The sequence below is a fragment of the Leguminivora glycinivorella genome, chromosome 9 (genome assembly GCF_023078275.1).
Source record: "Leguminivora glycinivorella isolate SPB_JAAS2020 chromosome 9, LegGlyc_1.1, whole genome shotgun sequence".
Classification (NCBI taxonomy): Eukaryota; Metazoa; Arthropoda; class Insecta; order Lepidoptera; family Tortricidae; genus Leguminivora; species Leguminivora glycinivorella.
In genome coordinates, this window is record NC_062979.1 from 354,258 (window position 1) to 371,634 (window position 17,377).

At 37.5% G+C, this 17,377-nt stretch overlaps 1 protein-coding gene across 1 annotated transcript; it reads left to right on the forward strand.

Moving 5' to 3' along the window:
• The first annotated feature begins 98 nt into the window (after positions 1–98).
• Positions 99–15,763, forward strand: LOC125229673 (protein slit-like). Its single transcript, XM_048134575.1, has 2 exons — positions 99–1,225; positions 14,310–15,763. Exons 1-2 carry the CDS (start codon positions 132–134, stop codon positions 14,560–14,562), a joined length of 1,347 nt encoding a protein of 448 aa, XP_047990532.1. The 5' UTR covers positions 99–131; the 3' UTR covers positions 14,563–15,763.
• Positions 15,764–17,377: the final 1,614 nt, after the last annotated feature.

Sequence of the window (17,377 nt, forward strand, 5' to 3'; positions counted from 1 at the left end):
ATTCCCCACACATTAGTTCCATTTTCCCCGACACCTGCAGCGAAATGAAATTACAATCAAACGTGATAAGGTATCAATGTTGGTGATAAATTTTCGCCGCTAGTTCAGTCCGCGCTAGGCGACATACCACAATGCGCGTCCTTATAGTACTAGCTCTTATAATAAGCGACGTCACAGTACACGCGTCCATATGTGAGCTATGTGCCTGCAGACAATACAGTGCCATTGAATATCTAGGAGAGAGTGTGGATTGCAGTTACACCAACCCAGTGTTGTTCAACATCCAAGATTCTTTACCAAACATGGTGTATAGCCTCGATTTGTCATCAAACAATTTAAGCGATATTTCAAACTCTTATTTATATCAGTCCAAGTACATGAAAGAATTAATTCTGAGCAACAATAAGATATCGCGGATAGAATCAAATGTTTTACAACTACCGGAACTTACAAAATTGGATTTGAGTAATAATAAACTGGAGTTTATTGATAAAGATGTTTTTAATGATATTAAAAAACTGGAGTATTTAAATATAGCTAATAATAGATTTACAACATTTACTAGATTAGCGTTTCATCATCTTAGTAATTTAAATCAAATTATTTTAGACAATAATAACATTGGACCAAGTTTGAGACAAACAAACTTATTTGACAGATCAGGATTTGGTCTGACACATAAAATCAAAGATATAAGCATGAGTGGTATAAATTTAAACATAGTTCCTGATAACTTTTTCCTTGAAGTATATGACTTGAGGAGACTCACAATATCTAACAACAATTTGACGGATATCTTCGAAATACCGTTCACGCTCGAATATTTAGACCTGTCGGATAATCCTATTGAGGAAATATCTAGTGAAGACTTCGATTTGCCCGCGCTAAAGGTTTTGAAGCTAAACAATTTGGGTATAACTGAAGTTCCTGATTACGTGTTTACTGATTTACATGGATTAAAAAAGCTTGAGCTTGAAAGAAATAAAAATCTTACTGAATTTAGTATGTTATCGTTTGGAAGGGAAGTGTTAGAAGACGCTGATGATTTTACATTGGAAGAGCTATCTCTATCCGGGTCTCGGATTCGTAGACTGGGCGAGAGACTGGCGGAGCCGTTCGGGCAACTGGTGAAGTTAGACCTGCAGGGGAACCCCTGGGTTTGTGACTGCAATATCGTGTGGCTCAAGAGGCTGCAAATACCAGAGAGGGATTACGACCATTTGAGGTAAGTAATATTTAAACTATTGTTTATATAGACGGTCAAGCAAATTTTGTCACAAAAAAGCGGATTATTCGAAAAATGTAGGGCTCACCGACCAATTGTCTTCATAAAGCGCGTGCCTTCATAAACCTTAACGTTGGCGGAATTATCCACATAAAACATATTGAAAATGTAGGTCGAAGGTTTATCGTCCCGTAGATTTGAATTTTCCTTTGTTTACAAACAAGATTTGCTTAGCCGGTTATATAGGTACCTATAGGTACTTATTATAGTGATTTTATTAAATGTAAGCGACCTGAAACATTAACAATAGATATATAATTATTACATGCAAGTGACAAACATGTCGCATTTCTTTTGTGGCGTTATCTCTCGCGCAGTGATAACGATAACATGGATAAGGCGTCGATGCGCGTTATCTCGTTCTCGTTGGTCATATCAGGATGTCACGTCTGCTGACCATCTAATTACTTTCCTATGATTAGGTACGAAATAAATAATGATCTAGTTTTCGACAACAACAAAAGGACATTCAATTTAAATGTAGAAGTAAGGTCAGCCAAGAATGTGGTTTACCACTTTTCGACTCTACTTTAAATATTCATATTCATATTCGTTTATTGATAATAATTCCTATTACATGTCATTCTTCATAATTTCTTATAATAATACTTATAATTGATTCATTAAGTTATAACCAAAGACCTATATAGCTTCTAGACGTACAAGGTCTAAGAAAAAAACGTACCCCGGTTAAAAGCTACGCTCAACCAGAGGGCGCCACACCCTTTGGGGAGCGCTCACCTAGATGGCGACTCTGATTGAGACTTAAAACATGTCAGTTTAAGGCCATGGGTTTGACCTAAATTTTTAGGTTACATACCGTGCTAAAAGTTATAACCCCGTGTCAATAGATGGCAGTAAATTGTATAAATGCACAACTCTGTCGTGGTAATTATTAAGATGTCGATAGATGGCAATTAAATCAATCAGTATATTATAGGTATATAACCTGTTTCTTGTCGTGGTCTTTAAAAAGTATGAAAACAGAAAAAAGGTTAGCGATGTAATTAGAATTTTTGAGTGGTGAGAGTAAGTGCGTTTTTACATTATCCGATCCGATATCGGATGTAGGAAGGTTTTCGAAGGAAAAAAAATCAAAGATGGCGGCGTAAATATATGGGATATTGGTCCGACATCCAATATTGAAACGGATAATGTAAAAACGCACTAAGACAAGGGACAAACTATCATAGGCAAATAATATATTTTTAACGTTATAACGATCACGAAAAGGTGGCTCTTTTATAAAATTATTATTTCGTATCATTTATTTATTATCTTATTACATGACCGAAATGACCTTTGCGAAATTTAATAGCAGATGAGGTGACCAATGCCTTTGCGTGTGCTCAATATTATATGAAATTAGAAAAAAAAGCGATGTCAATTGTCAGTGTCACTTAGAGCTAAGTATCACATCACTGACAGCTTTGTCACTAGTGTTTTTTTTTCTAATTTCTTACAATTCAACACGAGCAAAGGCATTCACGCATTTTCACCTCAACTGCTATTAATTTTATTTCAGTTACTTAAAAAAGATAATAAATAAATAATACGAAATATAAGAGCCACCTTTGCGTAATCGTTATAACGTATTATATCAGATTTGCCTATTTTCAAAAATCTTTAGGTTTAGCCAATGAGGAGGCACACTCAAAGGTTATGACAGATAGCGCCACCGTATTAGTCCGAAAATAATAGAATAATCCTTAGTCTATGTCTGTCTCTGTCTACCATACCACCATAGTACCATACGAGAGAGCGATAAGACGATATATTATGTTTTTCTCTCTTACACATATGAATGACAGTGACATGCCTAGACACTTGCACAGGCGCCGCCTGGCGGATAAAATGTCAGTGTGCCTCCTCATTATGTTCCATAACACCTATTTCGTTTTGATACCTGCATTTTTTTGAATACTTACAAAAAATCTTGCACTATTCAATTAATTTACTTTACCTTATAATTTTATTACCGTCGTCCTCACTCTCCACGCTTAGAGAACGTGCAAGTTTCATTCATGAAAAAAAAACCGACAAACAACAACAAACACATTCCACACGTTCGTGTTTGTTGCTTGTGTTCGCTGTTTGTTGAAAATGAGGGCCTTTATTTTATTGTATTTATTACCTACCCACTCGTAGACTTCTCTCTTCAAAAATTAACGTCACGTTTGAGGAAGGAAAGAATCACATCCAAACATGCTAATTGGACAGTGTTATGGAATAAGCGATCAAGCGACAGTTAGTTGAAATCGAGAAAATGAGCTAGAAAGATTTGAAATTTGAATCAGTTGTTGTAAGTTCATTTATAAAGCAAAAAAGTTAATTTTGACATTGAACCTATAAAAGTGTTCATAATTTAAATTGATAAAAAAAAAAATAACACCATACCTATTCAAGTTTCGAAGTTATTAACGTTTTTCCGCTTGATTCTTTATTGAACTAATACTGCGATGAGGTTAATTTATTTCGCCGTAGCGTACTATGAGACATATTTTGTCGCTTGATTCTTTAATGCAAATTGTTAGAGGTAAAGTGAATACTGGAATAAAATAAAATTCCATATATTTGAGTAAATAGTGCTATTGTAAATAAATTAACAACAATGTTTTCCTCCACAATGATTAGGACTAATCCGTCTAACAATTTAGTTTTGTTCTGCAATCAACTTTTTTTAATAAATGTCAAAAAAATCAGCATATATGGCAAAATTGGCATTGTAACTAATAATAATTCATTAGTACTAGCCAGGATTACACACATAAGATATTATGATATAACAAAACCTCTTGATACTTAGTTCTCATTAAGCGAAATATCCTGCAATTTCAAATATGTAACAACGAATTAAACGACACCAATAGGGCGGTTAAATCGATATTGCGTTTATAAATCATCAAAACTTTAAACCAAAACGAATTAATAACATCTTTATGGCGTTTAACTCGATTTTGCGATTTAGAATATACGCTTATTATAATTTGTAAAAGTAAATTTGGCGTTCAATTCGTTTTTACGTAACGACTTAGTACACAGGGCCATACAAATTTTAACGTGTCGCTTGATTCTACCCCTTAAAATAAGGCTGTAAGCATGATTTTTCAACAAAGAAATAATCAATACTATAGATTATCACATTTATATCCGAACTGCATTCATAACTTTTTTTCGGATTTTGGCGCTTAGTTCGCTATTCCATAACACCGTCCAGAGATAGCTACCATAGAAACTAAGACTAAAAATTAACCTGCACTTTTTTGACAAGATAATCCATGATATATTGATTTAAACTAACACGATCTTCACTCATATTATTAAATTAAAACGGGACTTAATCGCGTAAAACTTACGTTTTATATTTAACCCGACGTTTCGGACATGACATTACGTCCGTGGTCACGGGTAGACTGGCTGGGAGTTGTATCAACATCTTCTAGCTGTACGAGTTTTTCGAACTACCCGCACTTGATTGTCATCAGTCACTTTTACGCTAGGGTTGCCACTCTGCCTACATACAACACTCACGACATCCGATGGTATGAGACGGGAAGTTTTCTCACGTTTACACTTGCTAATCACTGGATTCCACGAAGATGAAATCCCTTGCCCTTCATTTTGATTGAAATTACGATGTTTCCTGATTTCAATCGCTTCACGTACTTTCCTGCTATAGTAAAGACGTTCAGTTGAAAGGACTTTGGGATTATGCAGTTCAATCCAGTGGTTCGGTCCTGACTCTAGCAAATGCTCGGCAACCGCAGACTTATTTATTTGTCGTTTTTTGACCGCCGCGATATGTTCTTTGACCCTTTCCGCTATGGTGCGTTTGGTTTCTCCAATATAAGAACTACCACAGCTACAGTCAATCTTATAAACGCCTGGCGTCTGATATGGAATAACATCCTTTGCTGACCTTAGTTGCCCCGCCACCTTATATTATTAGTTCTTATATTGGAGAAACCAAACGCACCATAGCGGAAAGGGTCAAAGAACATATCGCGGCGGTCAAAAAACGACAAATAAATAAGTCTGCGGTTGCCGAGCATTTGCTAGAGTCAGGACCGAACCACTGGATTGAACTGCATAATCCCAAAGTCCTTTCAACTGAACGTCTTTACTATAGCAGGAAAGTACGTGAAGCGATTGAAATCAGGAAACATCGTAATTTCAATCAAAATGAAGGGCAAGGGATTTCATCTTCGTGGAATCCAGTGATTAGCAAGTGTAAACGTGAGAAAACTTCCCGTCTCATACCATCGGATGTCGTGAGTGTTGTATGTAGGCAGAGTGGCAACCCTAGCGTAAAAGTGACTGATGACAATCAAGTGCGGGTAGTTCGAAAAACTCGTACAGCTAGAAGATGTTGATATAACTCCCAGCTAGTCTACCCGTGACCACGGACGTAATGTCATGTCCGAAACGTCGGGTTAAATATAAAACGTAAGTTTTACGCGATTAAGTCCCGTTTTAATTTAATAATATAATCCATGATGTCCCAGTTGGTCCACGTTCCACGTCTGTGCCACAAGAGCATACTTATACATATGTATGGCACACACTCAGAGCAAAAAATTATTTTTCTTGAATCTGTGGGCATACCCATCCAAACTCCGAGTCGCAAGCCAGTCGCCAGTATAAAGGAGGTCGAATCCAAGAAAATACCAGTATTGGGTGCGAGATGGGCATGTAGCCAGTAACCGTCTTCCCGGGCTCCAACCTCCAAAAACCTCGCGAGTCGCGTGTTCTGGAGCTGCAAAGTTGTTCAGAAGAGTATTGTAAGATAAATCACAGTAAACATTATCCCAACAACTTTTTGACTTTAGATTGTCTGGAATTGTCCAGGGTAAATCACAATAAACATTATCCCAACAACTTTTTGATTTTAGATTGTCTGGAATTGTCCAGGGTAAATCACAATAAACATTATCCCAACAACTTTTTGACTTTAGATTGTCTGGAATTGTCCAGGGTAAATCACAATAAACATTATCCCAACCACTTTTTGATTTTAGATTGTCAGGAATTGTCCAGGGTAAATCACAATAAACATTATCCCAACCACTTTTTGACTTTAGATTGTCTGGAATTGTCCAGGGTAAATCACAATAAACATTATCCCAACCACTTTTTGATTTTAGATTGTCAGGAATTGTCCAGGGTAAATCACAATAAACATTATCCCAACAACTTTTTGATTTTAGATTGTCAGGAATTGTCCAGGGTAAATCACAATAAACATTATCCCAACAACTTTTTGACTTTAGATTGTGGACCAAGAAGGCGGCACATCTCGTTTCCTTTGGCTATTTGGAGAGGATGGAAATGAGCAGCACATATAAATCTATGGCTCAATTCCTTTTTTGTTAGGGAGTGCAGGGCGGAATTTCCTAAAAACAAAAATATGATCAATAAATAAGAATAAATAATGAATGGTTGGAACTTATGGAGAGACTTTCTTATCTCTAATTACCAACAATATTTTTTCAAGATTCGGCAGTTTTGCCGTCTCCGTTTGCAGCATTTTCACGCGATTAATAAAAAATAAAAATAAAATGATATAACATCAGGCCGCCCCGTCGCACTATTTGTAAGTGTGATAGGGACGGCCTAATGTTTTACCGTTAATCGCGCGACCATGCTATCGGTGCGAGTAACGGTTTTACTGACGATTCGCCAAAAAACGTTTGCCAAAGTTTCACATCCCAAACTATTATTCCCAAATTATCATTTCCCAAATAAACGTTTGGCAAAACAATTTATCGCAAATTGACATTTAGCAAAACTTTTTTTGGCAAGTATTTGTTTCCCAAAATATTTACTTGGTCAAATTTCATTTTACCAAATATTATTTAGTCAAAGGTATTGTTAGGCAAAATTTCCATTTCCCAATATATTGTAATTAAATGGCGCACTAGAAATTTCTTTGTTGATTTTATACTTTGTGTCCAAGATTTGTGTGAAATAATGTGTATGTCGTACTTTTTTACCTCCTGCTGTAAAATGTCAAGTATGACATTTTCACTTACATGTCCGGATACATTTTATTAAAAAGAAACCTTATGTTTTCAAAACCATTATGTTCTATTAATTTTTAATTACTTTAAAAAACCATTTCCGGTTTGCTCACTGTCAACCTAACACGCTCCTCCTCGCTTCGCTCGTCGTGGCACCTAAACTGACCCTGTCGCACACGAGTTTTCTGTTACAATACTAATAAAATTATTACATTACATTTATGCCTTGTAATATTAATTGTCAAACGTGGTTTTGCATGGTATAATTTGTAGAAACATTTTTTGACAAAAAAATAGTTGACAAAATAATTTTGTCCAGTAATTAATTTGACAAAAATAAAGTTGAGCAAACTTTTCTTGTCCAACTGAAGCCTTGGGAATAAAACTGATATTATCATTTGACAATTTTAAGTTAAATTTGGCAAAAAAATCTTCGGTAAATTAAATTAATCCCGTAGAAATGAAAATGCAAATGCCTAAATATTTTCGAAATTTGCGATGTGAAATTTTGACCAAACATGTTTTTGGGATATAAGTTTTGCCATTAAAAACGTTTGCGAAATAAAGTTTTGCCTAAATAAAATTTGACTAAGTAAAATTGTGCCAAATGATAATTTGACCAAACAAATTCATTGCGAAACATACCTTTGCCAAACAATACTTTGGGAAATGAAACTATTGCGATATGATTATTGGGAAATGAAATTTGACGAAACGTTTTTTGGCGAAACGGCAGGACACCGCGAGTAACACTTTTAACATGGTCACATCAAGGCACTTCATCCACACACACACACACACACGCGCACACGCACACGCACACGCACACGCACACGCACACGCTCACTCACTCACTCACACACGCACACGCACACGCACACGCACACGCACACGCACACGCACACGCACACGCACACGCACGCACACACACACACACACACACACACACACACACACACACACACACACACACACACACACACACACACACACACACACACACACACACACACACACACACACACACACACACACACACACACACACACACACACAAACACACACACAAACACACACACACACACATACAAATAGATTCAAATTAGACTACAACTAAACCATCTGCATTATAATGTTAACCTACATAAGCTCTCATACAATAGTATAGTCAAGTATGTCACTCTCCTGCATCTTTTCAGCTATATCTACCTACTTAAAAAATCACGTCAATTCGTCGTTTCGTCAGTCCTTCACCTTGAAAGACTGACAAACAATCAGACACAACACTTTCACATTTATAACATTAGTATGGATTTAACAGACACTTTTTAAGGTTCCGTAGTCAACTAGGAACGCTTATAGTTTCGCCATGTCTGTCTGTACGTCCGTCCGTCCGTCCGCGGATAATCTTAGTGACCGTTAACACTAGAAAGCTGAAATTTGGTACCAATATGTAAATCAATCACGCTGACAAAGGGCATAAGCTTTTATAATATATAATCAAAGAATTATATATAAGACAAGCTTATGCCCGCGGCTTCGTTCGCGTTATAGAGATAAAATAATTTTTAAGAAAAAAAAACCGTCGCCTTTCGGGTTCTGGTGAAAGCTACTTGCGAATGTTGGATTATGTAGAAATGTGTAGGTATTTTTTAAAACTGCTTTGAATGCTTTAATTATTAGATGGCAACACAAATGAATATACGTATAACGTTAAGGTTTGAGGAGTTTCCTCAATTCCTCATGAATCCGATTATAAGAAATTGAAGCTTGACAAACTTTGACTTGAAAACTCAATATGCTTAACAAACATAACTAAATAAATGTCACTGTTCTGAACTTAAAGGCATGCTTTTCTTACAAAAATACCAAAGTCACTATGAGTGTGCCGTTCAGATTTTAGGAGTTCGGTTCTGACCATCATCAGCAGTTCTACTGCACCAAATATCGCTGTTCTGGACGTAAGTGCATGCTGTTCTTATAAGAATACCAAAGTCACTGTAAGTGTGCCATTCAGATTTGAGGAGTTTGGTTCTGACCATGATCAGAAAATCCACTGCACCAAATATCACTGTTCTGGACGTAAGTGCAAGCTGTTCCTATAAAAATACCAAAGTCACTATAAGCGTGCCGTTCAGATTTCAGGAGTTCGATTCTGACCATCATCAGCAGTCCCATTGCACCAAATGTAACTGTTCTGGACGAAAGTGCATGCTGTTCTTATAAAAATGGCAAAGTCACTATAAGCGTGCCGTTCAGATTTGAGGAGTTTGGTTCTGGCCATCATCAGCAGTTCCACTGCACCAAATGTCACTGTTCTGGACGTAAGTGCATGCTGTTCTTATAAAAATACCAAAGTCACTTTAAGTGTGCAGTTCAGATTTGAGTTCGGTTCAAACCATCATCAGCAGTTCCACTGCACCAAATGTCACTGTTCTGGACGAAAGTGCATGCTGTTCTTATAAAAATACCAAAGTCACTATAAGTGCACTGCTTTACCTGTATTAGTGAGACAAATAAGACCTCTATAACTGAGATAAGCTTTTTCGACTGCACAGTCACATTTACCTCTACTAGTGAGACAGAGTGTATTTTTATATAGTATACAGAGTGTATTTTTATGTAGTATAGTGTAGTAATGAGACTATATTTGAAAAATTACATTCACTTCATTGTTTGTTTAGAATGGTATAGGAATTTACCTCTGTATTTGAGACACAGTCAATCCATGACCTTTGTAACTTTTTACTTTTTAAATTAATTGTTTGTCATTAATTGTACATATATGTAGGTATAAAGAGGTAAGGTAACTTATGATCGAAAGTTTATTTTATATGCCGGTGTATGAAGCATTTTGTCCAGCACTGTAGTCATTGTGAATTGATGTGTAAGGGTCTCCCCAAACCTATCGACGCGAAATATGCTCTAGCCGACCAAAAATCGCTCGTTAGTTCATCTTCATAGATGCTTTCGCGACATCGATTTTTAGTCGGTGAAAGCCATGAAATCGGCTTTGCCAATAGGTTTGAGGAAACCCTATCCAATAAATAAACCCTTTGTAATTTGACGATCCATTCCAGGAGATTTATTAGAAATGGTATGGAATTGTAATTATTTACCTACTTTTAAGAACTATGCACAGTGAGCTGCAGAAGTGGATGGCGAATTTATAATATTTCCATGCAATTTTGCAGGTCACTGTACGATTTAACACATACAACATAGCGTAGGTACTATACTTGACGATCATAATATGAATTCCTTAAACGATCGTAGATTGTCATGCAAATTTTATTTTAGTTTCCGTATAAAACATAATGTAGTATTGCTTATGAATAAATAATTTACAGTCTAATTATCATAGGAGGTAGGGCTGGTAGGGCATAGCGAGTGATATTCCGCTTTGTGTGTTAGGGCACAGCACAGCGGATATCGTCTCGCTCGAATCTAGAGCAAAGCCCAACTGGGGTAGTACCTCCGCCTTACAGAAGTCCGCAGCCAAATAGCACTAGACCCTACTCATAGTGCCTGCCGGTGAGTAAGGCTGCCAGAGCTCAACGAGGGTGCGGTGTGCTGGATGACGGGAGGACTTACGGAACTAACTTGTTCCGTCTATTGTCCTTTGAGTCGTCGGCAACCCGAACCCTCCTTGGAACTTATACACTCCTTTTTCCTGTGTACCTACTTAACACAGCAAAAGGGAATGTACAAGTTTCTAATGGGGTGGCAACGCGCATGTGACAAGAATGTACTTGAGTTGCAGGCGTCCATAGGTTATGATGACCGCTTTCCATCAGGCGGACCGTACGCTTGTTTGCCACCGACGTAGTATAAAAAAAATTGTATTATGAAATAAATGAATCTTGTCTAAATGTGCCTAAGATGTTACAAAAAACCGGCCAAGAGCGTGTCGGGCCACGCTCAGTGTAGGGTTCCGTAGTTTTCCGTATTTTTCTCAAAAACTAATGAACCTATCAAGTTCAAAACAATTTTCCTAGAAAGTCTTTATAATGTTCTACTTTAGTGATTTTTTTCATATTTTTTTAACTTATGGTTCAAAAGTTAGAGGGGGGGGGACGCACTTTTTTTTCCTTTAGGAGCGATTATTTCCGAAAATATTAATATTTTTAAAAAACAATCTTAGTAAACTCTTATTCATTTTTAAATACCTATCCAACGATATATCACACGTTGGGGTTGGAATGAAAAAAAATAACAGCCCCCACTTTACGTGTAGGGGGGGGGTACCCTAATAAAACATTTTTTTCAATTTTTTATTTTTGCACTTTGTTGGCGTGATTGATATACATATTATTACCAAATTTCTGCTTTCTAGTGCTAATGGTTACTGAGATTATCCGCGGACGGACGGATAGACGGACGGACGGACGGACGGACGGACGGACGGACGGACGGACGGACGGACGGACGGACGGACGGACGGACGGACAGACGGACAGACAGACATGGCGAAACTATAAGGGTTCCTAGTTGACTACGGACCCCTAAAAACGGCCAAGTGCGAGTTGTACTCGCGTTGCAAGGGTTCCGTACACTACAAGAAGGGCTTCCCCCTTCGAGTCCCAAGCATCTATATGTACCTATTTACTTATATTTTACTGACATCATATGATGTCGCTGGGACTCGAATGGTTAAAAAATTATTTAAAAACATATTTTTGAAACTTAGTATCTCGCTCACGTTCTTTCATTTGATATGTAACACAATAGGTACGTATACTTCAAAAAACTTCAGTTTTTATTTTCACTTGTCCATCTTTGGCTCACAGGTTAACATACCTGTGCCAAAATTTCAAGTTGATCGGTTGAGTAGTTTTGGAGAAAATTAGCTGTTACAGACGGACAGACAGACGCACGAGTGATCCTATAAGGGTTCCGTTTTTCCTTTATGAGGTACGGAACCCTAAAAACTGAGTTATTGAATTATGGAATAGTTTCTTATTAGATATTCACGTAATCATTTGTGTACCTACACAAACACTGAAACTAAACATTGTACCCGTTTGAAATTATGAAATTTCCAGAATTAAGTGTACTATAATTATTTGAATTAGAAGAAACGTAACTTATTGCTGGATATAACTTTCCTCAGATGTTAATTTAATATTATAGTTCAACTTAAAACATCGAAGTGCTGGGCGTCCTAGCCGTGTGATTCAAATTTAAAAACATGGTTCTTCAGCACTCGCTCGCTTGATAAAATGTTAAAAATAACACCGGTACCTGCCCCTAATGTATCACGTCTAATGACTCGAGACAGGAAGTGCTTCGGGTTTCATGCTCAACCATTTAAGTATTTGCTTACCAACTTAATCTTTTTTTTATGAAGCTGTAGGTACCTGAATTTTCCACCCATAACGCCAACCTATCTTCTTCGTTAACCGGGAATCGGAACACTAAAATTTCTCCGGATAGATTTTTGCAGTTCACGTATGCACATGTACACGGCATTTTTACAATTTATGTCAAGTTGAAAACCAGAATGACAATTATTGTCACTGTGTCAAATTGAACAAAACTTATTTAATCTATGAAATCTGTCGACAACCCAAGTCCAGCGCCATCTGATGTGACATTTTAACAATAATTAGTTGGCTATAAAGCTATCGCAACTTAATGAATGCTTGTGAATTCCGAAACTGTCAAAGCAGCAGAAACTCAAAATGATTTGAGGCAAAAGGACGTAACTCCATGAAAAAGAACTGCTAGAGTCATCTAGCGACAGCCAAGCAATTCACGTAGTCCGTTACACAATTGACTTAGACCGTAGCGCTCTAGAAGACTATATTCTCTTTGGTTATAACTTAACATACCGCAAATAAAAATAAAAATTAAATATTACTATCTACAGTTGGTTACCTACATTAGGTATTTACTAAGTTGGTAAATTCTGAAAAACTGTAGAAAGTGTGCTCGATAAGCCATCGTTTAAGCCTAGTTTTGAAACTGGTCAGTGTCGGCGCGTCAGTGACGTGTGGCGGCAAACGGTTGAACACAACCGGGCCCATTATATGTGTGAGTTTTGCGGATTTTGCCAATTTATGCTTGACTCCCACGAGCTTTTTGGCATTACGTAGGTTTCGCCCATGAATGTCCGCTCCACTTGAGTATTCGTGAAAGTGACAGCGCACGTATGTAGCCACTTGAAATATCACCATGGAGGGCAGGGTAAGTATCCGAAGATCCTTAAAGTAAGGTCGTGCAGACGTGCCTTGACTCACCTGCACAATCGCTCGGACGGCTCTCTTTTGCATACGAAAGACACGCTCCCATTCGGCAGCGCGTCCCCACAGCTCCGTGCCGTATTGTAGGAGAGAGTGTACGGTGGCAAAGTAGCAAGATCGTACCACATTTATGGGCACGACTCTCGCTAGGCGGCGCAGGGCAAAACAGGCGCTCGCTAGCTTATTACACAATTTGCTTATGTGCGATTCCCATTGCAGTCCTCTGTCCAGTTCGAAGCCCAGGAATGTGGTAGTCTCGACCTGATCAAGACATACGATCAATACATAAGATCGACTACTAACAAACTATATTTAACTAATAAATATCTTTAATAAACGTAGGTTTAAATAGCAATGTGGCTGAAGGCGCAAAGCAGAACAAATTAAAACGCATTGCTATTGAATTGGCTACAACTAGGTGCCTAACTGTTAGCTTCAAGAGTTTTAATCTACGTTCCACTTAGGTATATAAACTAGGTACTTTCATTTACATTTTACACCACATGTAGTATCTATTACAAATTCAAATGATATCACTCTAAATACTTACCCCTTTATTCATAAACGTACTCTAAAGTTATTTAGCCGATAAAGTTCGTTTGTCCCTTTCCAACGTATTAGCGTGATAGAAAAGGACAAACGAAATCTCATCATTTCATTCATATTGTGGGCGCCCTGAAAACCAGTCCCGCTGAGCGGCAACCTTTTTGGAACATGTTTTACATACCAAATATTATTTCTTTCTCTCTATGTCCACAGATGCCGCTCCCCCCGCCCTCTGTACAACGCGCGTGTCTTCGAGCTGCCAGACTCCTACTTCGTGTGCGCGTCCGACCGGCACCTCACTGCCTTCAGCGTCGCGGCCATAGGCTTCTGTGTGATACTAGCCTTTATCGCTGTTTGGTTCTTTCTAGTGGTTCCTAAGTGGCATAGTCGGGGCACGGAATTGGGGCACACCTCTCCTATTGTACGATACAGGATATTGTCCAGCTTCTATTCTACACCACTATAACTACTAGTCATAATAACTTTTACTTCGGGCCGTCCCTAATGCATTTACAAATAGTGCGATAGAGACGGCCTCATGTTTTATCATTTATCGCGCGACCATGCTTGCCTGCCTGGTGCCTAAATGTAAATGGCACTCGTGATATCATCGAACCCCATGAAATAAGGCCCGAGCAATAAATAGATTGTGTCATCCACGAAGACATGAAAAATTGACAAATCTTACTTTTAATGTCATGACAATACGAATCAAGGCACGCGTTCTTGTGAATGACGATCTATCTATAATAGTAGGATATATAAACGTATCTAAATTGTTAAATAAACTTAATCGTTAACTAATAAAAATAGTCTGTGATAAATAACAGGTCATTAAACGTATAGTAATTATAGTTTAAACATAAACATAGTTGTAAATAAAGTCATAAAAGTTTAAATAAAAAACAGAGTTAAAAATCACTTTATATATTTAATAAAAATACAAAAGTGTACATTTGTCTTACAATGACATATCAAATCTTTGTGCTGTCCGGCAAACATTTGTGCTACGAGATTCAGCTTGAGTATTCACTTACATTTTACATTTTACAAACATAATACTTTCATTCATACATACAAGTACAAAACTATGATTTAGATTGCACATATTTAAAAACATTGAACAAGAGCATGATGAAATTCAGAGGATTATTTTTTGAAAGTTTGATAAGTTTATTAGACGGTCAACCAAATCTTGACATTAAAAACGTCGCGAAATTCAATTTTTTTATAGGAATGAAATCAATCAATCAATTTTTTTTGTTATAGTATTAATCCTTCACCCCTAGATTTTCAATAAATTTGTGATATGAAGAAAATTGGCCGTGAGACATTTTTCAAGCCTCCTTTTTTAGTGCCTAGATTTGGTTGGCCATCTATAAAAAGGCAAGGAAAAAGAATTCTGTTATAAAAAATCTAGACATGTAGTTTATCATACTCTGGCAAGAGAAACTGTATCAAATTTCTTACAAGTGTTTGTCTTGTCCCAGTGTTTGAGTTACCCCGTCTAAATAACCATTTCGCATTGCCTCTTTTTCCACGTTTTAGTGCGAGAAAGAGAGACACGAATTGTTATTTTGGTTACCAAAAAAAATAAGATTAAGTTGTAGGTATTATAAAATGTCATAAGTCATGTTAAATTTAATAATTATAGTTTAGAAATTGTTTTCTTGTGTTTCATTATTCTTACTATCAAAACTCACATCACATCAATCTTATTTACTCCTTACTTATAAAGCAGGCACAAGCAATTTACATAAGGCTGCGTTTGAGCATCTCCGTTTAATAATATGTATTAGTTTTAATTATTTTTATATGTGCTTATCAAAAACCTGTGAGAGTAAATGTAGTATTTCGTGTATAACCGAGAGGGACGCACTGATATTGCCATCTCATTCCAACAAATAACTGTTGAGTGGTCCACATAGGTCGTACTATACCATACATCGCATTTAAATTTTACATCGATAACTTTTAAATTGGGAATTAATCGCGTATAACTACATTATTAAAATGCCTCATTATTAGTGACCGGCCACACCAGAGCGTCGCGTGTCTCGGGGCGCGCAACGGGCGTCCGCGCCACGCCGCTTCAGTGTAATTCAAAAAACGCCTCCTCAGTACATTTTGTATAGGAAAGACGTAAGACGCGCCCCAGGTGGCGTGGCGGCGGCGGGGCGCGCGCCGCGCCGCTTGGCGGCGCGCCTTACGTCCTTCCTATACAAAATGTACTGAGGAGACGCTTTTTGAATTACACTCAGGTGGCGTGGCGCGGACGCCCTTTGCGCGCCCCGAGACACGCGACGCATAAGTGGGAACGCTGCCTTAAACCTCCAACGCTTCAGGGACGGCGTTGTCCCCGTGGTCTCGGAGATGTTGGAGGTCAGTTAAGCGATTAAGTCCCGATTTAAAATTGATTATGTGTAATATTCGTGAAAGTTTGTGTAAAGTTCATTGATGTTTGATATTTAGATATTTACATAAATTGAATTGTTGACGTCATCGCTAGAATAAACTGCGTACATATGTGTGGCAGATGAAGCGAGGGTTCAAATTATGAACGCGTTAGGAAGAAATCCGAGCGCTTATGACCCCAAAATTAGGTAGCTGAAAATGTGACGTCAACAAATTAGGTGATGCAAATACCTAAGTAGACTTTTCCAATTACATGCCAATAGTATAGTTATTCCAATATGATTATACCAATTCTGTTAACGATATGTTCAAGCAATCTTTGGTGTTTCGTGTATACACTTCAATTGCACTTATTTATTTAATTTAGCATAATTTAATTTATTTTATACCTAACGCAGTCACACAACCTTTTTGTTCAGTACAGTACAAATGTATAAAAAGCAGTCTTTGCATCGAGTACCAGACGCGATATCAATAAAAAAAGTCTCGTCCTTTTAATTAAGAAAAGACAAAACATAGTCTAAGGTACAGCGGGACAAATTCCGACTGGGAGGCAACTGTAACTGATCCAATTTTTCCATTATTACACTATTAAGTCGAGTTCCACATGTCTCCACTGAACACGCGTGCCATATATAACCAGTGAACACTCTAATTAATAATGCAAATATTGTAAAACGGAAAAAATGGATCATTTGCATTTGCGCCCCAGTCGAAATTGCCCCGCTGTACCTTAATTAAAATTATTAGGTTCCTTTTTAGGGTTCCGTAGCCAAAATGGCAAAAACGGAACCCTTATAGTTTCGTCATGTCCGTCTGTCCGTCTGTCCGTCTGTCCGTCTGTCCGTCTGTCACAGCCGATTTAC